General features: G+C 37.3%; 1 protein-coding gene across 1 annotated transcript in view; it reads left to right on the forward strand.

The window, feature by feature from the left end:
* The window catches only part of LOC138709007 (cadherin-related tumor suppressor-like), a 553,993-nt gene that overhangs the window by 471,175 nt on the left and 56,018 nt on the right, over positions 1–26,800 (forward strand). Inside the window, exons 7-8 of the mRNA XM_069839450.1 lie at positions 17,627–17,807; positions 24,318–24,571. Coding sequence (XP_069695551.1) covers positions 17,627–17,807; positions 24,318–24,571 — 435 coding nt within the window. The remainder of the gene's footprint in view (positions 1–17,626; positions 17,808–24,317; positions 24,572–26,800) is intronic.

Raw genomic sequence — 26,800 nt, forward strand, 5'->3', positions numbered from 1 at the left:
ATTTAATTACGTCTGAAAAAAAAAAAAACTTAAAAATAAATATTGTTAAGATTTGTTATGGAATTAAATAAATAAGATAATATTGCTCATTCTGTTACTGGAAGCCTGAATGTAAAGCCAATTGTTCTTTCGTTTTATAGACTGAACTATATGCTAATGGAATAGGTTTAGCATCTGTTGCAATAGCTTGTTACCTCATGGAATTGATTCGTCGTGTATTGAGCAAACGTCTCTCTCATATTTGTTCTGGTGAAAGCGGGACATGAGTTTTAATGACACTGAACAATGCAATTAGAATATCTATTCATTGTTTCTACAGGGACACTTCAACACAATTCAAAGCAAATATTCAAAGCCATACATACCATTGCCTGAATAACTGGGTGTCGATTTTCTCTGTTAGAAACCTTGGTTGAAATTCGTGCATTATCCCTGTAAGTATCTATCATCCAAATTGAGATTCCCACGCTTATTTTCTACCCACGAAAATGTCCCGTAATTCGGCTTTATTTTGTTCATTTTGTATTTTTAACGCAATTGTTTAGTGCATTGATTGTGATATACAGGGTGATTCAAAATAACACAGGCAACGTATAGTATGTTGTGCGGGTTGGCAAACTGATCATTTTTCAACGGGGAACCCATGTCCGGAAATGCATGGTGTGGGCGCTTGGGGCGTCGAAGTTTGAGAACGGTTCTAATGTGGTGATGGGTGTGCGTTCCACATTTCGTCAAGAAATCCATTAAGAGCATCACATAGTGCAGTAAATTACAAAAAGGGTTCAAAATTTTTACCTCCTACTTGATTACTGAGCCTACATCGGCGGTGCAGAGATTCACGCACATGGTCAAATAAGTGCTGTTGTGTGCTCAGTACTACAGTCGCTGCGTAGATTCGTAGAGGTAGCATACACCATAGTTTTCATAGTACCCTACAGAAAATAGTCTGGAGGTGTAAGAGCTGGTGACCGTGGTGGCCATGGAACAGGGGACCCTCTCTACCAATCCATCGATTTGGATATGTGGTTTCCAATTGGTGCTGCACATCAGTCATTACATATCTTACTGCTGTGAACGTTACTGCACTAGTACACAACGCAAACTACCCAATTAGTATGCGAACCATGGACTATGGAGAAATGTGCGCATGTAGAACATATAAGAAAATTATTATACATACAGTCATGTAGTATGAATTATTTCGCTATGTGTACCCTGTCTCCCCTGACGTTACGCTACTGAGGACAACGTCAGTTTAAAAGAAATTTGAAGAACTGTCTCTCACGCTCTATTTCTTAAACCTCGGCGGACTGCAAAGAAAACAACTAACGCAATGAAGTTTAGTCTGTAATTTTTCTTAAATTTTATTATTTTGCTACCTATGTCTTTCTGTTATTTTATTAAAATTATAGCACAAATCATAATCTTCTAGACGATACTTTGATAATATAAGGGTTAACACCACTCCAAATAAGGGTAATTAAGTGTTATTTCTGTGAGGGAATACATAGATTCCCATTGTCTGTACATATGGATTTTCAACCACAGTCATTACCACTTCATTCACAGCGGAGGATTAGCAAAATATAATTACCTTAATAAGGTGTCGTCACCGAGTACTCAATAGGAAAATATAGTCCTCGTCATATTATGGATAGCGTATAGGAAAATGTGGAGATATTTTTGCCATTTAGATATAGAAAAAAAAGAAAGGAGATAATACCACAGTCTAGTACAGGGCTGGGCGTCGAGAGCGGATCCACACTCTAAACGGGGACGCTTAATATTCATCCTTTACTGAATCAACGGTGCGCGGTGTTCGGCGGGGAAGAAAGGGGATGAAGAGAAATCATATGGCTCCCCGTGAGAGAGTAGAATCCGCTCTTGCTGCCCAGTCCTGGTCTAGTATATACAGTCACGAAACTTGAATTGTGAGGGTGCTAGGAACAATTGACTGTGCCGGTACTGTTTCGCATTGTCTGTAATGAGAAGATATTAGCGATCCTAGTGGTTAGCAACTATCTATGGATGCATATTTACTACGTATTGAGCTTCGTGAGTGTATATACTAGATTGTGATAATACTAAGAATCATTCCTAAAACTAAAACAGCGCGTTTCTGCGTCCTGATAACGTTAGATATAGACAATCCACTCTCTGTTTTTCGCTTAAATAAATTATGAAATAGAAAACTAATTTCCTGGATAATTTGAAAGCATTGTTAAGACTCATGTTTCTAATAAGTACAATTTGTCAGAAAAAATTGATTTATAAATCACGTGCAACTCAGTGTGTTCATTAGTGAAGAGGATTTCGAGGTAGTAGGTATTCTACATTTTAGTGTCGGCAAATTAATGTAGAAAACTTGTAGTCCTGCTGTACTTCATTACATATTTTGTTAATAGAGTAACTAACACAATATTTAATTTCGTAGGAGTTTCTTAAGGTTTGGTGTAAAGTACAGTGGAAGCTCTTGAGTTCGACAGAAAACAAGTTCGACATTCTATAGTTCGATTGCTTACGTAGGAGCATTAGACACGCCTCTATAAGGGCACTAAAAAAAGGGTTTGCCATTTGAATGAGAATTGGTTCTCTGTCTTGTAGTGATACTTTTGTTAAAGGAAACATAATATTTTATTGATTAGGTCATCCATATTTAATCACTGATTTTAAATTAATGAATTCTTCTTTTGCTATTCGAGAATTGTGCCGTTTGTGAGACGGAACTGTCGAAACCCACTGTGGTACTAGAAGCGCATACACAAGTCTCGGGGCGGGTAGGAAATGCAAGTACAGTACTGTATTCGTTGATGGATAACTAATAAGAATTTGTATTCATTTTACTTGCCACACCCACTACCCTTATTGGACTGAACTTTCAATTCTGTTCAGTCGAACTTAGGAGAGTCCACTGTATTAGAGATAAAATTATTTTCGTTTTCATTTGTTGCCTTTTTTAAATCTAGTGTTGTTGTTTTGCAAGATGACTCGGATTGCGCGCGCAATAAGGAAGAAGCTGGTAATTCATGGTTGGAATTAATTTTGTTACTAAGTTATGCTCCTTTACTTAATTTTCATTACGTTTTAGGTTAAATTCAACAATGTGGAGTCCACACCTGTGGAGTAACGGTTAGCGTGTCTAGCCGCGAAACCAGGTGGCCCGGGTTCGATTCCCGGTTGGGGCAAGTTACCTGGTTGAGGTTTTTTCCGGAGTTTTCCCTCAACCAAATATGAGCAAATGCTGGGTAACTTTCGGTGTTGGACCCCGGACACATTTCACCGGCATTATCACCTTCCTCTCATTCAGACGCTAAATAACCTAAGCTGTTGATAAAGCGTCGTAAAATAACCTACTAAAATAAAAAAAAACAATGTGGGATTATGTAAAGAAGCTAGGATCAAGAATAAAATGAAATTGCAGCTCAGTATACCTTTTTAATTTGTTGAAAGCATTAAAATTGGGAAAATTAAGCATTAGAAAGGCTTCGGAAGACTATGGGATCCTTTACACGACACTGAATGATAAATTAAGCTATCAAAAAATAATTACGCTATTATAAAGTTCCCCACTAAGAAAATAATAAAATATTTCATTGGCAGAGTGGATATAAAAATAGGAGAGGACTTGTATGAGAAGAAATTTCCCGGAAAAAAGAAGAGAGAGAGTGATACATTTTTTATATATCTTGCCACTGACGTAGAAGAAGGACAGATAAATCGTCAAGTCCTTGGCTCACTGCACAAACTCTGTACTCACTTAACTTCAAAGAGTGATTGCTAAGATTCCGGTCTTTAGTTATTAGTATGTAGTTTAGTGTAAATACAGTTTATTTATTAAATTAATTCAGTACGTGTTTAGATATTAATTCAGAATTGTTTTCAGTTTATAGCCAATTAACAAACAATCTGTAATAACAATCGATAGTTTTAATTATATCTATCGGTAGTACTATCGATTGTAGGAACTACAGATATGGCGGACACTTTAAATGGGAACGTTACGAGTGCATGCAAGAGTAACCGTTCTGAATGGGAACAGGTGAACGTCTTATCGAAAACGAAGTTGTGGCCAACTCTCGAGGGAGCGGGCGTTCATACAGCTAGCGCTCGACCTTCACCCTGAAAAACAGAAAGAAAGAATAACTGACTGATTTATGCTTTTGTGTAATTTATTCTTTTTCGCGTTGGCTGGCGTGTCGTAACTTGTAACAAAAGATTGTTTACGATGATGCACCTTTACATCAACGATTGGAATTCTTTAAGCATGGACAGACTGGAAGTATCTCGTTATAACGAGATGTACGATGGGATTTATACTTTGAGTCTCGGAATAATCAGATTGTTTTATTGCGTAAGTTAGTACACAATACTGATATGGGATGTTAGTTTTCAGAATATTTCGAGTAGTTACGGGCCTCACAGCTTTACTTCCCCACCACAGGAAACCATGATAAGGAGTTAATAAATAAATAAATAAAAGTATTTGCGTGAGACAATTTCACGCATAATCTTAAAAATAACACAGGTCTGCAAAATTCATTCATTCATAGTGTTCACTGCAAACCCAGCAGTCTCCAGTCTTTCCTATTTTCTGCCTTCCTTTTTGTCTCCGCATATGATCCATATATCTTAATGTCGTCTATCATCTGATATCTTCTTCTGCCACGAACTCTTCTCCCGTTCACCATTTCTTCCAGTGTATCCTTCACTAGGCTGTTTCTTCTCAGCCAGTGACCCAACCAATTCCTCTTTCTGCACAGCTTCATTTCTTATTATGTCTGTCCACTTCACACGTTCCATCTTCTCCATAGCCACATTTCAAATGCTAGTTGGGCTGCTTCATAATGTATCCTTTCCCAGCATCCCCCCTCCCGAACATCCAAATGGTGGGATGTTTACTACCGGAATCTTTTACCGTGGAAAAACTCATCATGTCATGTTTGCAGCTTTTCTTGGGAAAGGTATATGTGGTATCTTCCCGTTGCTTTCCGCACACCACTCTCTCTTTCGCATCTTAACCCCTTCAGCCTGATGTACATAATAGTGTACATTGTTTCTTTTGGAATGCCTTCGATATTTTTAAGTATGTTGAAAAAATCAATGTGATAGAAATGGAGAATATTATTTTTGAAACATTTCTATACCTGAATTAAAAATAAAATTTAAAATTTTGGAACTCCAGGGGTCAAAATTGTCCTCAAATTTTGATTTTCTGTGAAGACTTGATTTGGGAATTTTGGATCCCCAGAATGATTATGTGACCAGTTTCTTTTTCTTTTTCTTTATATATATATATATATATATATATATATATATATATATATATATATATATATACATATAAATTCAGGACTGAAGGGATTTAAAGATCCCAGGGAGACCCAGAGTGGAGGTGAGGAGAGTAGATTTGACTAATTAGGCCCTCCGGACTTCACCAAAATTCACCGCAAGGGTTAAATATCAATTCTATCAGGGTTTTTGACCCGATCAGAGACCGGGAAATCCCAAATAGCCTTTGGCTCCGAAAATCATATATATGTATAAATCATAAAAATGTCCAAATGGATTGAGTGAGTTTTGGGATCACACTCTTAATGAAGATGTGGGGTTCCTGTAATTCACGATTCATTTATGAACAAAAAATGCAACACAGGGAAATTATCTGCAGACTTACTAAAGGCTTTACCAATAACCAAAAATGTATTTAAAAATAGGTTTAAGGACTTTATTAATAGACGGTAGTATATTATACACACTATTTAAAAGATGTAATTGATATTTTATTTGAAGTGTTGTTTCAGTGAAGAAGTGTGTTGTGTCAGTGAAGTGAGAAGTGTATTGTGTCAGTGAAGTGTGTTGTGTAAGTGAGGTATGTTTGTGTCAGTGAAATTTTATAGTTTATAGTGGCAGTGCAAAGTATTTGAACAGTGAAATGTTTTTGAAGTGTTAGTGAAATCAGGATAGAATAAGTGAAATGTGTCGTAGTTCCAGTGCAGTGAGTGAGTTGATAGCGAAATGAGTGTAGTGCTGTAATGTACTTGTGCAGGTATGAACATATCATACTCGTGGGTTTTAGTTCGAACTTAGGTTTAAGATACAAATTAGATTTACTTTAAATGTTATTTTATGTGATCGTGCTTCATTTAATTTAGGATACTCGTTGTTGTTGTTATTATTATTATTAGTAGTAGTAGTAGTAGTAGTAGTAGTAGTAGTAGTAGTAGTATTAATGTATTATTAATTGTATTTTTCATTAGATGTGTTTATTATTAATTGTCATTATTGAGTGTAATTAGTTACCATTGCCACCGGGTATATACCCATTTGCAGTGTGAATACATACATACATACATACATACATACATACATACATACATACATACATACATACATACATACATACATACATACATACATTATGTATGTAGAAAAGTGTCTCGATTTTCGATAAAAAAAATTTTCTGCATCTTCCAATTTTTTCATTTTCTTTAAACTATTGTCATTGCTTTGGAGGCAAATATGTGCAGAGGTCTAAAGAAGCAAAATTAATCAAATGAACGATTTTGGAAAACACGTTCTTCTAGTTTTCTTTTTCGTCTGACACTTTTATAAGAATACGTTTTTCTTATCGCCAGAGCATTATCTCCGAATAGTCTAAGCAGTTTAAGACGAACGCAAGTAAGAATGACAATTACATCGAAGGCAGGGAACATGTGTAGAGAAATCAGAAAGGAAAACGTGTGAGTTGGAGCACGCCAGATCTGTAATGCCTCTGAACAGAATCGCTATGTGTAGTAATGCAGACGGCATCAAAAGAGGCAGCAGCAGCAGCAGCAGCCTTCGATGACTAATTTATACTGCAGGCCATCCTATCACGAACCTGTTTCTTCCCTTGCTACACTGTGTTTCATAAGTTGAGAACTGATTTAATTGGATGCTGACAAGGCGCTTCTCTCTTTCTCTCTTCTCTTTTTAAATATTGTTATGCGTGAAATTTATAGATAGATGGGGACCATCCAAATTTAGATTGGTCCTACATTTACACAAAATAAAAGAACATCTTTCATGTTACCACATGGTATTTTATATCTTGTTAACTGTTACAGTCAGTTTGCTGTCAGGATTAGGAAATATTTTTGAAAATTATTGTTATGCGTAAAATTTATGGAGTGACCATTAATATAGACTGGTTGAAATTCACTAACCAACTAGTTGCCCTGCTGTCTGTGTGTCTGTCTGATGCATGCTACTACAAGGCGTTACATAAACAACAATATCGTTAGTTTCTGAACTTACATAAATAGAAGGTCATGATATAAAATCTTTACGTTAGGAAATAATTGTATGGTACTTAGTAGATTCAGCTAATAGCCTGACACTAAAAGGAAAGTTTCCATATACAAATAAATATAAATAGCAGTAAATAAGTTAGAAAAATATTTTGGAACGCAATAGTTGAGCAGTGCGTGGTTCGAAAAATGGATATTTTAAGAAAGGATGAATATATTGTAAAATCTGGTATTATGATTTTATTTGTCATTAGCACAGAAAGCATTATAATAATAATAATAATAATAATAATAATTATTATTATTATTATTATTATTATTGCTGAATCTCCAAAATTCACAAATAACCCTTTTTTGTACCTATCTAAGGTAGGCCTATGTTAGGATTGTGGTTAAAAGGAATAATAAACCAAACATAATATACTATAACAATACACATACGTTTAGATTTTTTAAAATATAGAAAGTGAAACTGAGAAAATATATGTAACAGCAAAGTCTAATACACATTTTGAAAAGAGGAGAACAATATATTATAATGTTATGTTCATATAAATATTTCAGGTTAGGTAACGGTGGCTAGGAGCGGGTTAGGGATGACCCTTTGCACGTCGGCCATACTGGGGTCTATTGTGCACCTCGAATTTATGAGATGAATGAGGATGAGTGTACCAGCCCTCCGGCCGCATGTGACCCCTCACCCACTCACCCAATGGTGGCCCCTATCCCTCCCGCTCTAAGTTCATACTGCCAAGGTGACCGCAGTATGTGCATTGTATATGCCTCATCACGCAACTTACAATTAACAGAACGTATTTAGAAACGTTTCAGGACTTTATGATTAAATAAACAGAAAGTTTAATCATGGATTTACGTAGATATCGTGATTCTTATAATCAATCAGTCCTGCCCAAGCAGTGCTTGGGTTGCTTGGGTGGACTGCACGTCACTGGGCTTTACGCACATTGTCAGAAATATCAAAAGCAAACGGATTAGAAACTCTGTTATTCATAAGATATGGTTATCCTGATTCTGTTCGGTTAAAATACATGGGTCCACACCTGTAGAGTAACAGTTAGTGCGACTGGCCGCGAAACTAAGTGGCCCGGGTTCGAATTCCAGTCGGGGAAAGTTACCTGGCTGAGGTTTTTCCGGGGTTTTCCCACAACCCAATATGAGCAAATGCTGGGTAAATATCGGTGCTGGACCCCAGACTAATTTCTCCGGCATTATAACCTCATCTCATTCACACGCTAAATAACCTGAGATGTTGATATACCGTCTTAAAATAACCTACTAAAAATGCTATGGGCATGTACAGTAGTGGCAAAAAAACCGGACCGACGCGACGGAATACTGTAATCAAAGTCCCCGAAATGAGCCACTGCGCATGCCACGCCCACATTCACAAAATAGCGAGTAATCTATTGAAATTGTTGTAGTTTCGACTGCTGACGTAGCCCATTTTGAAAGCCATTAGAAAATAAGCTGGTAAAATTCATGTTCTGGGAATAATAAGTTAATTAAGTAGTAAAATATCGCTGCAATCGAAAAGTATTGGGAATAAATTTGAATAAGGAACAAAAAAAAAAAAATGTCCTTCCCAGGCTGGATTCGAACCACGAAAGTCTTAGTTACCATTGTATCGTGCTCTGGAATGAACAAGGCTCTGAAATCAGCTACAAGGGTCGGCCCGGTTTTTTTTTTGCCACTACTGTACAAAGAATGCAAAACCGCAAATTGCCAAACAGTGTGCTGAATTAGCTTTCAAATGGGAGCAGGAAGAAGGGGAACCCAAGAAAATGTGCGTACATGCATACATACATACATACATACATACATACATACATACATACATACATACATACATACATACATACATACATACATACATACATACGAGTACACACATACATACATACGAGTACATACATACATACATACATACTTTTATGATCTAATTGTTGTAACCGATAGCTCTCCTTTTCAATAAGTAAATAAATAATGAAATAAATAAATTGAATAAATCTATAAGTGTAAGTAAGACAAACGGTGAAACAGGAGTTAAAGTTTATTGGCCGGAAATACGGTATTTGGATTTAAGTGAAAATTCCCAAATTACATACAGCAGCGGTCGGCACTTCACGCAGTAAGCCGCATCTTACGTCATACTTACGCAAGGACAGTTCATTACTGCATCCCTTCACACGCACTCACTCCACGTAGGACAGGCAGAGTACATACGTAACTGGCTGTCAGCATGTCTGTTTCCAAACCATTAAAAGTAAACAGTGCAGCAAAATGAATATTTGTGAAAGAATGGGAAGAGAAATTCTTTTGTTGTGCACAGGAAGAAAATGTACCATGTTTGTTACCTTCTAAACTACTGAAAGGATTTCACCATAAAGAGACATTAAACAGAACTCCATTGTCACGTGTACTTTGCCATAATATTAATATTGATTAAGGAAAATGCGTTTGCGAATATCATTTTCTGATATAAAATTTTAAAACTTTGCAAAGAAGCCTAAATAAGGTAAAATTTCTGATATTTGAAATTTTTCCAAAAATTCACTACAATTCAAAATATTCACTACGTAGGTCATTTTGTGCCAGGTTTATTTCAATGTTCGGCTGGACATACACATATATGTGAGCAATTTCTTTAAAAAATGAAACACGTTAAATGTAAAGCGCGCTCCCGATTGACGGACCAACATTCATTTCAGCAATTACAAATTGCAACTTATGATGGAGAGCCAGATTTCACTTCACTAATTATTACATCGGTATAGGCTGATGAGTAATTTCAAATCGATCAGAAGGATACTGAGACATCATATAGTTCGGTTACTAGTTTATTATTGTCATTATTGAGTGTAATTAGTTACCACTGCCACCGGGTATATACCCACTGCAGTGTGAATAAATACATACAAGCTTATTTCCAGACTACACGGGGGCGATGTTTAGTCCTCTCCTCTCCCCAGCCTACTACTTCTACCACCCCTTGTCTTGCAAGGCGGGCTGAATTTCATATGACGTTACCTGTGTTGACGTTCTGCCGATCCCTGACGTAGGCTACAGTATTCTGTGTATTTCGAGACCCATCAAATTTCTGTATTATTGTCATAGGAATGTGAGACAAACAATTAATGTCTAGGTATCTAGTTTAATGTAACAAAAGGATTGGTTTTTATATACGAATCCTGGATGATGATGATGATGATGATGATGATGATGATGATGATGATGATGATGATGATGATGATGATCCAGTCATTCTACAAATTGTACTAGGCTATGATTCATCAGGGTTTTAACTCGTGAATCGTGGAAAATTAGTACTCTAATATTAGGTCTATTGTGGGCTTGCAGCTTGCGAATGTCATGGTTTTCTATCTTCTGCTGATGTGATTCGATCCTGAGAACGTTGATCGAGGAGACAGATATGATATTTCATCAGCATTCTTACTCCTGTCATATCCATGACGTTGGATATACCAACAACAATATATCTATATAATCGCAAATGTTCGTGGCCATATTTGGCGAGGAGCTGAAGTAAAGGTCAAACTGTAGGTTCTTATTCTCTCACTCCTCCATGTCCTCTCTAACTACATGTGAGAGAGAGTATGGTACCACTATAGGAAGTTATTCCTGTACAGTGGCGGATTTAAGGAAGAATATATAAATATATCATTAGTGGTAGGATATCACTTGGAGACAGTTCCACTCAGTGTTGCCAACTAGTATGTTTTGAATTATACTGTACATGGGCTATTCCATATGAAATCGATCAGTAAAAAACCTCGCATTTTTTTATACTCTAATTTTTTCCCTATTTATGCAAGGTGCTGAGGAGAGTGCATTTTCAAAAATATACTATCGAAAGTCAAACGGTTTTCGTGTTGTAGAGCACAAATTTAGCGTATTTTAGAAAAACAAGCCTCTTTCAGCGCTCAGAACTCTGGAACCATTTACTGCAGAACATTGAACGAGAGCTCATTTTGAAGCTGACATTTGGCAGGTTATGATAAGAAGTAATCCTTATTTTTATTGTATACAGAGAGACAGATAATCTGATTTTACTTACTTTTAGGCTTTTTGCCCATTTGTAAAAATGTAAAAAAATATTGAGAAAAAACCTTGCATTATTAAGAGGGATTCGGCATTGTTTGCTTAGTGTCACGGCAATAAGTTTCGAGGGTATTAAATAAATTATTTTCACACGCCTAGACTTGAAAGGTGCAACACAGCACACACTGGCCGAGAGATGAAGATAAGCGAGCATTGGGCATCATTTTACTCCTGTGTTTATGAAAACCCGTGATAAAGCTAGCCAGCTATGCGCTACTAGACGAAACATCACGTGTTTATGTCTCCTGGCCTTGCTTGCCTAGGCTAGCTCCCGCCTCACAGTCCGCTGGTTAGCTCACGCGCGTACGATTTATTTTCTTTATTTGATCTTTCAATACTTTCTTATTAACGTTGCACCATTAAAAAAACACGTGTTTATTTGTACTTTCAATGCGGAATCTAACCATATATTTTAAAAATATTTTTTCGTGGGCAAAGGTGTCTTAATTAAGAAAAATCTAAAGTTCTCCATTTCCATAAAAAGTAATAAAAACTTTTTACATGTCAACATAAACTTTAACTTTTCAGCATCAAAATAAACCATGATTTTGATCATTGGGTGAAAGGGTTTCGGAGCCACAACAGTTTAAAGTTGCTAATTTTATGAAAATACGATAAATTAAAATATTTTTAATTTAAACACTATGGAGTTCTGATGCCTCAAACTTTGCACAAAGCATTGTATCATAGTTGTCTACGGACAGAAAAAGTGTCGTATTTAAAAATTACAAGGTCAATTTTCTCTATATTTCAGTCGATTTGAGATGGAATAGCCCACATGCATATTATTTGGTGTAGCGACAAGGATACAGTGTCAACTAGCGTCGTACATTTCAGCCGCTATGTTCGGTTCAAGTTTGTCGAGTATGGTGAAGTTCGATGTTCGCCCATGTTCGCTCTGCAGAAGGCGGCCTGTCACGTTTGTTCGGCCTTGTTATGAAAACATTTTCTGATCTCTACTCCCATCCCTTAATGTTTCAATCACTCAAGGATTTTAGCACACATCTAGCGATTAGTTTTTCATATGGAATAAGACGAATTTTGTAATATCTTGGTTGCCTCTCTCATGTTCGAACATTGTCTTGACAAAACTAAGTCATGCGAAGTTTGCGGTGATATTAATGGTAAAACTCTGAAATAATATGTGAAATTTAAACTGACAAGGGAAGTCTTAAATGTCCTGACATGGAAACTTTCTGCTTACAGATATCTCCACAGCAGAGGGACAGATATAAGATATGATCTGCCCGTACTAACGGCAAGTATGTCAAAACTTACTTGGAATGTTGCATTAAGGAACAACGGCTCATACTGTGATGCAGTAGTTGAGATCCAATTCAACGTAAATGTCTATGCTGTTACGTGACATGTGAAATTATCTTGTGCACTTACACGCCTTGCCAGCTGTGTAAGCACTATCTGTTCATTGCCGGCGGATACTCAATTTTTCTGTGATATTTAATTTAAACTTCATTTCGCAACCTTACAATTATCATAAGCAGCTTTTTTGTTTGTCTATCTGCTGTGGACATATAAGGTGTTTCAAAAGTGATGGTCAAAAATTTAGGGATGACAAGTAAAAACGAAGAGAAGCAAAAAAAGTTTCTATAAACATGGGTCCGCAAATTAACCGTTTACGAAATAATGTCATTTTGTGCTGGTTGGGGCCGCCAGGATTTACAGGTTTTCCTAGTGACCAACTCTCATGTACTGTGTCACAGATGTGTAACAGTGGCACAGTCCAACACACTGTGCCGAGGTGCACTCATTACGAGTGACTAAGTGGCCGGGATCCGATGGAATGAGCTCCATCTTAAATCGCTAAGGGAAACTAAGAGATGGAACTTAAACTGAGAGGATTCAATCCGGCTTCGGAACTGGAATCCAGTGTGGCTTAGTGGATAAAGCGTCAGCACGTAGAGCTGAAAATCGAGTTCGAATCCTGGTGCCGGAAAAAATTTTTTTCTCCGCTCCACTCATTCTTCATCATGTGGTAATGCAGAATTCCTGCACAGAAATATCATACGTATTTCGGTACATCACAATAATTTTTGCGACCTCTTTCACAGTTTGGGCAAAAAAACCTAAAAAGAAAACCTATTTCACCTATTCCAATAACTTCTTAAAAACCTAAGAATCCGGTCACTTACTTACTTACTTACTTACAAAATAATGGCTTTTAAGGAACCCGGTGGTTCATAAACCCGCCATCGGTCCCTATCCTGTGCAAGATTAATCCAGTCTCTATCATCATTTTCACCACTTTCACCACTTTCAAATTCATTTTAATATTATCCTCCCATCTACGTCTCGGCCTCCCCAAAGGTCTTTTTCCCTCCGGTCTCCCAACTAACACTCTATGCATTTCTGGATTCGCCTATACGTGCTACATGCCCTGCCCATCTCAAACGTCTGGATTTAATGTTCCTAATTATGTCAGGTGACGAATACAATGCGTGCAGTTCTGCGTTGTGCAACTTTCTCCATTCTCCTGTAACTTCATCCCTCTTAGCTCCAAATATTTTCCTAAGAACCTTATTCTCAAACATCCTTAATCTCTGTTCCTCTCTCAAATTGAGAGTCCAAGTTTCACAACCATACAGAACAACCGGTAATATAGCTGTTTTATAAATTCTAACTTGCAGATTTTTTGATAGCTGATTAGATACATAAACTTCTCAACCGAATAATAACAGACATTTCCCATATTTATTCTGCGTTTCATTTCCTCCCGAATGTCATTTGTATTTGTTACTGTTGCTCCAAAATGTTTGAATTTCTACACCTCTTCGAAGGATAAATCTCCAATTTTTATGTTTCAATTTCGTAGAATATTCTGGTCACGAGACATAATCATTTCCGTGTTTTCTCTAATCATTTGTGGATTTTCTCCTAACATATTCACGTCATCCGCATAGACAACCAGCTGATGTAACCCGTTCAATTCCGAACCCTGTCTGTTATCGTGAACTTTCTTAATGGCATATCCTAGAGCGAAGTTAAAAAGTAAAGATGATAGCACATATGCTTGCTTTAGCCCAAAAATCTGGTCCCTAGTAATAATAATAAAAGTAATAATCAGGCTTCGAGACTTTGGACCCGATACAATAAGTTTACTGTGCTTGTACTATAGGTTGTTGACTCGCTGCAGGTAGTGAAAGATAGAGATGTGTTGAGGTAACAACGTTGCTATTTAGAGTAGAGTACGGTCGTATGGGTAAACACATATGTACATTCTGAAAATAAATATACATTACACAATGATAATGTCAAAAGAATGGGAAAAGCATTTATTCTCCTGTCTTTTATAAGCATTTGTGTTTAATTATACACAGTGTTAATGGTGGAAATAAACATGTAGCAATTTTAATTTCTTCATTTATCCTATTGGTCGTCTTTAGGAAGTGCAGTTACAGTACCGAATTGCAATGTACTACAAGATACATTCTCAGTGTCTCAAACGTAAATCTTTTTCGGTTATCTGCCAAACACAGTTTGTACTGTGAAAAGCTGTTCTCTACGTCGCATGACGTGATAGGAGCAAACGAAAAAAAAACCTAATAGTCCTAAGAGACAGTCCTTTATTCTCGGGTGACTCTATGTCCACTAATTGGTGATTATATTACACAGTGATCCATATCCGTTATTTTTACATAAAATTGATTTCTACTTCTATTTTACACATTCAGTAACCGGTATACTTAATGTCTCATTAATTCTCTGTGTCATTTCCTCAACTAATTTGAGGGCTTCCAACTTCTTGCTCTGACTTTTCTAACCGTGTAGTCTAATAGTTTCAGACACAGTTTGAAAATAGGTTTGTATGAGAACCAAATTATTCGTCAGAACCTTCAAATCAAGAGCGTTTTCCTTTGCGTATTTCTTGTCATTCATTCTACAGTACCCCCACCCACTGTAAGCTTTATTACTATACTCAGTACGCAGTTATGTGGATTTCCCACTGAATTGCTCTATCGGGTCCGAAGTCTCGAAGCCTGGTAATAATATTATGCAAATTATTTTATTTGATGGATAGTGAAAAATTTCGTTTATGTACGTGCAGTATGTAATTTAAATTATGGTTGAATGAAATAAATTGCAATGGAAAACGTGGCAAATACAGTACACGAATTATTCCGAAATATGCGAAGCAAAACGTGCATTGAGAAAGCATGTGTCATCTCCGTGACACCGATTGTTTTTTCATGAATGGTTTGGGACGTGCACGCAGGTGCTGAATCCTCCACTGCCGGTGCATATGTGCAGAGGTGCTTGGCTGCGTGGGAGCGAGAGAGACGGAGCTAGTGTGGCGTGGTTTTCTGTTGAGTGATTATCCTGTCAGGGCGAGATGGAACCGAACTGACAAACGCACTTGAGGGATACTCCAGTCCCATTAAAACGTGCCGCCGCGCCGTCCCGATAATTAACAGCAAAGTCTGAACACGCTATATCTACAGATTATGTGTCCACTGAGCTTAATTTTGTTTGTTCATCTCCCGCTCTTTAGTTCAGATTCCATTTCCAGCGGCAGTGCCAGTGGTGTATCGAATAATTCCACGTCTCCCCGACAGCTACTTTTGAGGCTCCTTGAATTATTGGCAAATAGACATATCCAAGTCGCCTCTTTCTAATATTATGTAGACTATCGGAGGAATACAAGAGAGAATGTAAAAAATAGGTATGATGGAAATGATAACCTTTCATTACATATTTTATATGTTTCTCAACCATTAATTTGTTTAGGATATTACAAACGACATTCCCTTCTGTACAGTCCGTTCCATTAATGCCGTTACGTTTTGAAGTTATATTTACAGTCAGTACTTCATCCCCAGAAAGGAGACATGATCAGACATAAAACGAAACAAAACTAATTTTAATATTAGAGGAGAAAAATTCGCTCCGGCACCGGGGATCGAACCCGGGTTCTTGTTTTACGTACCAAACGCTCTTACCATTGAGCTACGCCGAAGTCCAATCCACAGCACCGGATCGAACTCCCCTCCTCCAGTGTTTTTCCCTTTGTGGCCTGACTCCAAGTTTATTAAATCAACTGCCATTAATTGTCCCCATAACAGATATATTCTGTAGGACCAAAAAAATAATAACCCGTAGTAAAAACTAATTTTATTACCCCAACTAGTCCTTTTGTGCACCAGGTCGCTCGTCCTTTGATCATGAGCACTGTTTCCTTTCTGGGACTTATAAAATATCTATGCGACAAAGCTTTTTTCTAAGACTGTATACAACAAACACACAGATAGCTATTTGTACTAGCAACGGCGTGCTACTGTACCTCTGAAATGTTGGGCAAGGGCGCTCGCAATTGCTACCACTGGTATTTTAATTTTTTACGTTTTTTTTTTCTTAACGAGTTCGATATATTATGTTTTCTCAAATCCTCAGTAAACAATTCGACAAAAGTAAGTGCTTCAAATTATGAATGCGTGTACAGAGTAATTTATATTTCAGAATTGCCTTTTTTATGTTCAGTTTTCTCTCTCCTCGTCCATCCGTTTCTTCTAATTTTCTAACCATCTTGCTACCACTGAGATTGAATCCTGCGGGCACCCTTGATGTTGGGCATGCATCGCAAACGAGTTCCAATTCTGATGACGGCGTAGCTACTCTAGCATGAACACCATTGAAAACTGGAATACACAATACAGGCGAGTCAAGCCGCGCATGCACGGTAGCGGTGGGAATAGAATATAGAATGAGACGGCATTAATGGAATCGAAACTTGATTTCTTTAAGGTATATCTAATTTCATTAGTAAATTATGTGGTTTAAGTAAGATGTCCTATAATATTATTTTAGTAAGTAATCAGTCATTAACTTATCTTAACATGATTAAAATTCAATAACCCATACAAATTTTTGAACATTTTAATTTACACCAGTATCAATACAATCAATGTTCTTACTATTATGTTAAAAATTTTTATTTTTACATAAATTTAAATTGTATTTATTGCAGTGTTGTAAAAAAATAGGAAAGCTCTTAATTCTTTAAAAAAACTGATATTTTAATTGCTTAATTAAGGTTTTCGTTAATAACAAAAAATACGACTATTATTATTATTATTATTATTATTATTATTATTATTATTATTGTTGTTGTTGTTGAACTCGGATATTATTTACTCTGTTGTTTTTATAATTGTAATAATAATTTATATATTGTGTATTTTCAGGGACGCCTCCCCTAACAGGATCGGGCACGGTGCGTGTGGTGGTGCAGGACGTCAATGACCACAGTCCCGAGTTCGAGCGGCAGGCGTACAGTGCCACGGTGCGGGAGAACATGCCCCCTGGAACTCCAGTGCTGCAGCCGGTCGCCTCGGACAAAGACTCCGACCTCAACGCAAAGATAAGGTGAGAAGTGTGGCCTCGCATTGCTTTCTTTGTCCTGAGGAGAACAATGCGACGAAATGATGAAACCCCCTTTTTAAGTCTGGCAGTGCAGACACACCCGAAATGAATACTACTATCATAGATAGAGAGGTGGGCGGAGTACCGAGGTGCCTAATTTAGAGACAGAGAGAAAGCCATCCTTGCTAAATCAGAATCAGCTGTTTGTGTGGGAACTTCTTACAGGGATTATGAGAACGATTCTCAAATTGCTCCGTCGCATTTTGTGGTCCGCCTGTACAATCCGGTACTTGAGACGAATTTATTCTTACCTTAACTGTAGATATTCATGCATTTATATCTTCTGTCTTAGCGATTCCTATTTGTTTATATCAAAGAGTGTAGTCACAACAAGGAAAATACAAGAATAACAAAAAAAAAAAGACAAGGAAACTAATGGAAATATAATAAAATATTTTGTCATTAGACAGCACATCGCTGTATTGGGCAAGTCAGGTTTACATACAAACACAATACAACATGAAACAGAATAATGCGGCTTTATGTAGGAATGCAAAATCATTGTTTTTAGCGTATGAAACGAAGGACTTCACCATTTGCACCTATAATACACTGCTCTGCCCATTTTGTAGAATGCGTTTGAGTCTAAAGAAAGCAGTAAAACAGTGCAACGTGGTCTGATGTTGTGAAAAGAATCCAAGCCCCCCTATAATGGTAAGGCATCACGTCACGAACACGTTCACGTCTGAGTATGTCTAAAAGTAAATATTATTCATCGCCTTCGAAAAAGAGCGCAAATATTAACGATATTGCTTGACAGTTTAAAGTTTTTATTTATTTATTTATTTATTTATTTATTTATTTATTTATTTATTTATTTATTTATTTATTTATTTACTTGTCCCGCGCCGTGGCGTCGCGTTCTAAGGCATCCTGCCTGGTTCGAGTCCTCATGGGGGAAGAAATTTTCTCATGAAATTTCGGCCACTGTATGGGACCGGTGCCCACCCAGCATCGTGATGCACTTGGGTAGCTACGATAGGTAGCGAAATCCGGTTGCGAATGCCAGCTATAACGGCTGGGGGGATCATCGTGCTAACCACACGGTACCTCCATTCTGGTTGGTTGGATGATCGTCCACCTCTGCTTCGACATGTGGGCTGAGGCCAGCAGCCGGCTGGTCGGTCTAGGCCCTTCACGGGCTATAGCGCCACGGATTATTATTACTATTATTATTATTATTATTATTATTATTATTATTATATTTATTATTATATTTATTTATTTATTTTGTAGATAGATATATAGCCTATTGTAAAAAATAATTTGTATTAACGTTGTATCAGATTCACTTTTTATAATGAATTAACAACTCTTAAATACCCATTTTCGTATGATCGATGTTTTCCTTTCTATAACATTCCTCGACTTTCATGATCTACCGCTTGCCGATTGCAGGGACCTTGCTCCGCGTGTTATATCTAAGTAGGTGAACATTGGTTTTCTCCTGTATGGACGGGCAATGTACTAGCAAAGTAATAGGCCTACTAGTTTGCTTCGAACCACGAAGCTTTTGATAGATACGTGTGCAGAAACATGGATTTGGTTTTCACTATCATTAACCAAATGCAATACAACGTAGGTCTACTTGGCGTTATAAGTTTGAGTTTTGAAGTAGTTACATTTTATACACAGTTTCCACTGCCAGTTTTGTAACGATTTTATACTGTAACATTTATTGAACAAGTGAATAACTGCTTAACATTGACTGAAAAGGAAGGGAGATCATGCCTTACCCCTCCGTCCTCTTGTGTATTAAGGGGTTAACTCGCGAGTCAAGAAATGCCGACCACTGATCTATGTTGACAAATGTTAGGTAAAAATTTCAATCTCTGTTACTAGCGAATTTAAGTTTAATGCAATGGCAGTCTAAGACTAGACCAAACATAAGAAATAGGAAGGTTTTAACTGTTCAGAAAAATTCTGTAGTATTTGAATTGTTTATTTAAATTTTATTATTAAACCAAACTCGTAACATGTATGGAGTTCTATTTCATTGAACGGGTTGAGATGCTGAGACTACTCGCCTCTTGTAGGAATATTATCATTATGCGTTTATTTCGTGCACTTGGAACATAAAAGTTCTTCTGTAGGATTCAAAGAAACTGATCGATCTGTTCTTAATTTATAAGCAACTGGAATCATTTCTATAGTGCAAATGAAATGGTCGGACTTGTTTTAATTTCCAAGTAAGTTGAATCGCTTTAACGTGGTAGAAGGATATGTTCTAAACGCAGTTGACTGTGTTTAATGCCCATTGCTAATCAGTGTTGAATGACGGCATTAAAACGACTTACCCTTTAGAAATATATTAATTTTATTACACCGACAAGCTTTAATTGTAGATATATTCTGCGAAAATATAAACCTTCCAGTTGGATGTAATTAAAGTGACGGTATAAAAATTTAAATGATTGAGAATTCTTTTATCGATTGTTGTTTATTTTATACCTAATAATAAGTTTAAAAAAGATATAGAACGCTTATTTTATGTTTTATGTCGTAAGAATAAATGAACCATACCTGTGGGAAAATGAAGGTAATGTACCTGCTTGAAATAAAACAATACGTAAGTACTCAGCAGATTCAGTCATCTATTTTTAGTTATATTTTACAGAAAGAAGGAAATTGATTAATACATTTATGAAACAACACACTTTCAATATACAGACGCTAATCATTTGTTTTAGCACATTCTTTAGAGAAATGTGAGTTTCGTTCTACGTACATGTTTTCGCAGCATCACCTATTCATGTACGCATTTCCGTTGCTTATGTTGACAGCCGTTCATTCATTCATAATGTTCTGCCCAAGGGCAGATCTTTCACTGCAAACCCAGCATTCTCCAGTCTTTCCTATTTTCTGCCTTCCTCTTAGTCTTCGCATATGATCCATATATTTTAATATCGTCTGTTATTTGATATATTCTTTGTCTCGAACTCTTGTTCCATTCACCATTCCTTCCAGTGCATCCTTCACTAGGCAGTTTCTTCTCAGCCAGTGACCCAGCCAATTTCGTTTTCTCTTCGTGATCAGTTTCAGTTTTTCTTTCTCTACCCAATCTTTCCAACACAGTTTCATTTTTATTCTGTCTGTCCATTTCACACGCTCCAGTCTTCTTCATATTCAAATTTCAAGTGCTTCTAGTCGCTTTTCTTCACTTCGTCGTAATGCCCATGTTTCTACCTCATATATAGACAGTGGATGCAGGATGACTTAAGAAAAAGTGAAGTTGTTTCGTATCGGAGTATATAGCATGTGCCGCGTCGTTCGTCTTTTATGTACCTGGCGAGTACAGCAGCGTACATAACGAAGGAACCTCGGTCCACATTGCGTGTGCAGTTGTGTTATCCTGCTAAAGTATTTAGTACGAGTTGAATAGTGTAGTGCTGATCCAATCATAATGTCGAAGTCAAAACGTTAAATTCGCTTAGAGATAAGAAATGCAATTAAGAAGTATGAGAGTGACATTTTATGTATTAACGAAGACAATATCGTGTGTAATGTATGTAAAATTGAAATAAAAACCAGAACAACTCAGGCTATAGAGAAACATTGCAACAGTACATCGCACAGGAAATGCGTTGAAATGAAATCTGAGGAACCATCATCATCCTCATTTAGTTGTGCGGGTCTAGACGACACGTGCAACATGATGCTCAGTGCAAATATTCCTCTAAAGAAATTGAGTGATCCCCACTTTAGAGTTTTTCTTCAGAAATTCTCTCGATACAAAAACTGTTTAAGCGATAGGCGAAGACGATTCAGCTTCGACAACTTACGAGAATATATCGTCGTTTACTGCAACGCTGGTAATTGAATCAATCATGACGAGGACTGAACTTGCAAGGTATGTGCTACACTACTACAGTACGTTATTTTTCTTTTCCTTCTGACTGTATGGAGATACAGCAGCATGTTGACGTCGTCTGTTTACGTTTAAAACCTGTTGAGCCAATGGTCTGAATGAAAAAAAAAATATATAACATAAAGTAAATGTGCACCTACATTCAACGGTAAGTCATCCCGCATCCACTGTCTACTCATATAAATGCTACACTTCACACAACGCACTTCACTAGTATCTTCCTTAGTTCTTTTTTCAGAGGTCCGCAGAAGATGCTCCTTTTTCTATTAAAAGCTTCCTTGACCAGTGCTATTCTCCTTTTGACTTCCTGGCAGCAGCTCATGTTACTGCTTATAGAAGGGTACTTCACTAGTATCTTCCTTAGTTCTTTTTTCAGAGGTCCGCAGAAGATGCTCCTTTTTCTATTAAAAGCTTCCTTGACCAGTGCTATTCTCCTTTTGACTTCCTGGCAGCAGCTCATGTTACTGCTTATAGAAGGGTAAAGTTGCTTATTTTCATGATACCCCTAACCCCGTGATATTTTTTTTAACTGAATGTCAGTCAAAGATTTGCCGTTCGATCACAGCGTCAGACATCTTTCTCCAAAGATTGCATCTTTCGCCTACTTTTGAGACATCGGCTAACTTCATAACAAGATACCCAACCCCGTGACATTGAGTGAAAATAACACCCCAAGTATTTGAAGCTGTTCACTTGCTCTACTGCCTCATTTAGAATTCGCAAGTTTATCTTCTTTACTTTTGTTCCTATGAGCATGGTCTTCGTCTTATTTGCTTTTATCTTCATCCCACACTGCTCATATCTGTCATTTAGCTCCAGTAAAGGTCACGTTTAAATATCGATTTTCATAAAGAGAAAAGTAATGATACAACATACATATTGCTATTTGGTTTAAATTTGTGAAAAATTAATTACATATGTGTCGGCTTACTTAAACCATATACTTTATCAAATTAGTCAAATTGGGATTATTGATAACGTCTTTTGTGTGCCATATGAGAACGAAATGTCATATTTTATAAGAGTGCATAATGAATTATTTCATTCAGGTATGTACTATACTTTAAATCGTGGTGCAAGAAAATAAACTGTATACTAATTACTAATATTTGTAACTTAATATGGAAGCTGAATTGTTTCGAAAAGCGCAAAATGTATGAGAAAGTAGCCTATATGTCACTTTCTTGAAACTCGTTTTTACTTTTCATTTTAAAGCAAAATTCACTTGTTCTTTCAATGTTGCAGTATAAAATCGTTGCAAAACTGACAGTAAAAACTGTGGATATAATGTAGGTACTTCAAAACTCAAACTTATAACGCCAAATAAACCTACAACAAGTGCTTCTCTGCTACCAACATTGCAATACGTCAAAGGCCCACAGGATCTCGTAATGGAATCTGGAATTTTATTGCCAAAGATTTAAAAAAGGAGCTAAAACAGTTTTTGATCACAGTGAACTCCTAGTTTGCGATATCCTTGAGAGCACGAGGAAACTGTGAATTTCGGTTGCTTTGTATCGTGGAGTACTGCTGCCGCTCTCATTCCCGATATATCTTTCATCGGACAGGTACATATTTCTCTTTAAATGTGTTCACGTTCACGTCTGTGGAGTAACGGTTAGCACGTCTGACTGTGAACAAGCAGGTTGAGGTTTTTTTACGAGGTTTCCCTCAACCATTGTAATTGGGCTTTTGCTTGTTATGTTCATTAACAAATAAAGTAAAAAATAAAAATAAACCAATCGAAGCAGAATTTCTGGGTAAATTTCGGCGTTGGATCTCAGATTCATTTCCCCATCATAATTACACTTTCCCTCATCTCCGTTTCGGTCTTGCTCCGATGTAGAGTCGTCTGAGGGCCGCCGCTGCACTTAGACCCCGTGGACATGTGGTCATTCGTTGTTGGTGGTAGCGCTATGCACCGTGGACTGTGCACTGTACCCATGATAACTCGTGGGACCGGGGTTAAGGAATCGCGGTGAGTCCTGCGCGGAAAGATAAAAGAATCATGTAGGCTGTAGGGGAGTTCGGAGACGGCGCGCAGGGGCTTAGGGCATGCACACCATTCCATGCTGAGTAGTACAATGGGCCTACGCGAGCGGCCTGCGTGCGAGGACAATCCCAGTCCGTGCCTTCCCTTGAAGGTGGACTAACAAATAGATGTGTTCACCTAATACATCTCCATTGAAAGATTCTCAGTTCAAAGTTCCCCACAGTAAAGGTTAAACACACACTATGTGTTATGGCTGAATAAATTTGAAGGTATCACAGCGCCAGATAAACATGAATACATTCTGAATGTACTGTTTTCGTCTCCCATTCATAGACGGAGCTTGAAATTTAATCTATCAAATAAATTATGACTACATTTTGATGCTGCATGACATACGTAGCTATCAGGAGAAAAGAGAGGCCGACATGTGTCGCATACAAATTGAGCCCGACGAGGACGGGTAATGCAAGGTCTTTTTTTTTCTTCTTCTTCTTTCTCGGCGTAATACATGTTATTGATGATGATTGTGATGGTTATCATTATCGTCATTACGTCTGTTTCGTGAGTTTGACTGCCTTGTGGATGAATGCAGGTACAGTCTCCTGGGCGACAACGTTGAGCGATTCCTGGTGGACGCAGATTCGGGTCTCATCACGACGGCTGTGGAATTGGATCGCGAGGAGGTGCAGGGATACCACCTGACGCTGGTGGCGCAGGATTCGAGCGTCACGGAGCCCCGCGCCTCTGCCGTCAACCTCACCGTCACTGTGCTGGACGAGAACGATAATGCGCCACACTTTTCCAGCGACCGCTACACTGTGCACGTACCCGATCGCACGCAGCCAGGTATGTTGTTCTGATTCCCTAATAAGTAACAAGTTATTTGGTAGATAGATAGATAGATATGTTCTTGAAAGGAAAGAATGGAAACATTAAAGGAATGCACCAAAAATTGGCTACATCATGTTATTAGAATGGAAGACCTTCGGATGCCAAAATAAGTGCTCGAATACAGACTAATAGGCTGTCAGGCACTTCCAACTGCTGGCTCTGTGACGTCACACGTCTCTGCTCTCATGCTCTTCGAGAAGAGAAGCATAAGCGAAAGAGCAAAGTAAAGGGAGTGGCAAAAGAAGGGATGGAAAGGTTTAAATAGTGAAGACACAACGTTACTCTCCCCTAACGTGCTCTGTCACATCTGCTTCGAAAGGGAAAACGCGCTCCAACGTCACAGACTGGCTAGTTGTAAATGACTGGACTAGGTAAAAGAAGCGAAACCGGACTAAAGCGGTGGAAATAGCAATTCAACCCTTCACCAGATCGGAACGATCTTTATAGATAAATGGACGAAGATAGACTAAGGAAACTGTGGAATGAACATTTCACGAGATGGGAACGAGCCTTATAGGTAAAAGGACGACGGTAGGCTAAGGAACCAATAGAAAGAACAGTTCAATCCTTCAAGAGATCGGAACGAGTTTTATAGATAAAAGGAGGAAGGTAGACTAAGGAAACAATGGAAAGAACAGTTCAAATCTTCACGAGATCGGAGCGCTTTATAGGTAAAAGGAGGAATATAGACCAGGCATGTCAATTGATGCCCACAGGAGCAAGCGCGCGCTTTAGACCCCAGGAGAGCCTGAGCGCTTTACAGCGGAAAAGAAAGAGACAGACGAAAGAGGTGGTATTTCCCGCTTGGTCGAGCTATATTCAGGGATGGCCAGCTCTCTATTATGTTATTAAGATTTAAAACACAAGTGCAATATTAAGAAATCAGTGTTAGTACTTTTGTTTTACAGACAATATAGATACTATTAAACAGAAAGAAGCCATATAAAACCGTATCCATGTTAATTTTTATATTTGCCTGAGAAGTATAAGTGTATTATAAGAATGTAAGTTTTAATTTTAATGCTCATTTTTCACAAGTTTAATTTTTTTATTCAAAAGAAATATTTTCTCAACTTTTCACGTAGAAAAGTGAAATTTTCAGGTATAGGCCTACTTATTTAGTAGCCTTACAGAATGTTTTCGTAAATCTAATATACTGTATATACGTATGACTGAAGATAGTGTATCGAAAATTTTGAAAATATTCGCATGGAAATTGTTTGTAAGTAAATGAATTAACAAAACAACTACTGTTACATCATAAGCAAAAGATACGTGCCCATGTGTTGTAAAAATGTCAGCTCTATAGCTTCAGCAGATTTCGAGAAAATAATTTAATATTTTGATGATAGGAAGTTGCTCACAATATCACCTTAAAAGCATAATGCGATAAGAGTTTTGTTACGTAATATTAGTTACACTTGAAATAGATACAGTACCTAGGTAACTTTGCTTTGTACTGTAATATTGTTTTGATTAGTTTATTGATTACTTTTGTAAGGCTAAAGATACCATGAATATAAATTCCAACTTATCATGTCATACTGAATCTCTTTCTTTGGAACATCACTTTCTTTATTAATGGTGTGTTTCATCCACTTAATACAGTGTAATATTATACTACTATGGAATTTAAGTGAATATTCTTCTTAACTCTCTATTATGTTATTAAGATTTAAAACACAAGTGCAATATTAAGAAATCAGTGTTAGTACTTTTGTTTTACAGACAATGTAGATAATATTAAACAGAAAGAAGCCATATAAAAATAACGACATAAAATTTCACGCTCCTCTTGAAGTTTGTGCACCACTGTTTTCTTAATCCAACAGGTTGCTTATTCATATACACAACCCTTCCTCTTTCCATACTTAGCGCTTGCTGCCCGCGCATGACGTCAAGGTCAGAAAAATGCGCTTGCTTTTACATCACTGATATAGACTAAGGAAACAATGGAAAGAACAGTTCAATACTTCACGAGATCGGAACGAGCTTTATAGGTAAAAGGAGGAAGGTAGACTAAGGAAACAATGGAAAGAACAGTTCAATTCTTCACGAGATCGGAACGAGCTTTATAGGTAAATGGAGGAAGATAGACTAAGAAAACAATGGAAAGAACAGTTCAAACCTTCACGAGATCGGAACGAACTTTACAGATAAAAGGAGGAAGCTAGACTAAGGAAA

The sequence above is a fragment of the Periplaneta americana genome, chromosome 11 (assembly GCF_040183065.1).
Source record: "Periplaneta americana isolate PAMFEO1 chromosome 11, P.americana_PAMFEO1_priV1, whole genome shotgun sequence".
NCBI lineage: Eukaryota > Metazoa > Arthropoda > Insecta > Blattodea > Blattidae > Periplaneta > Periplaneta americana.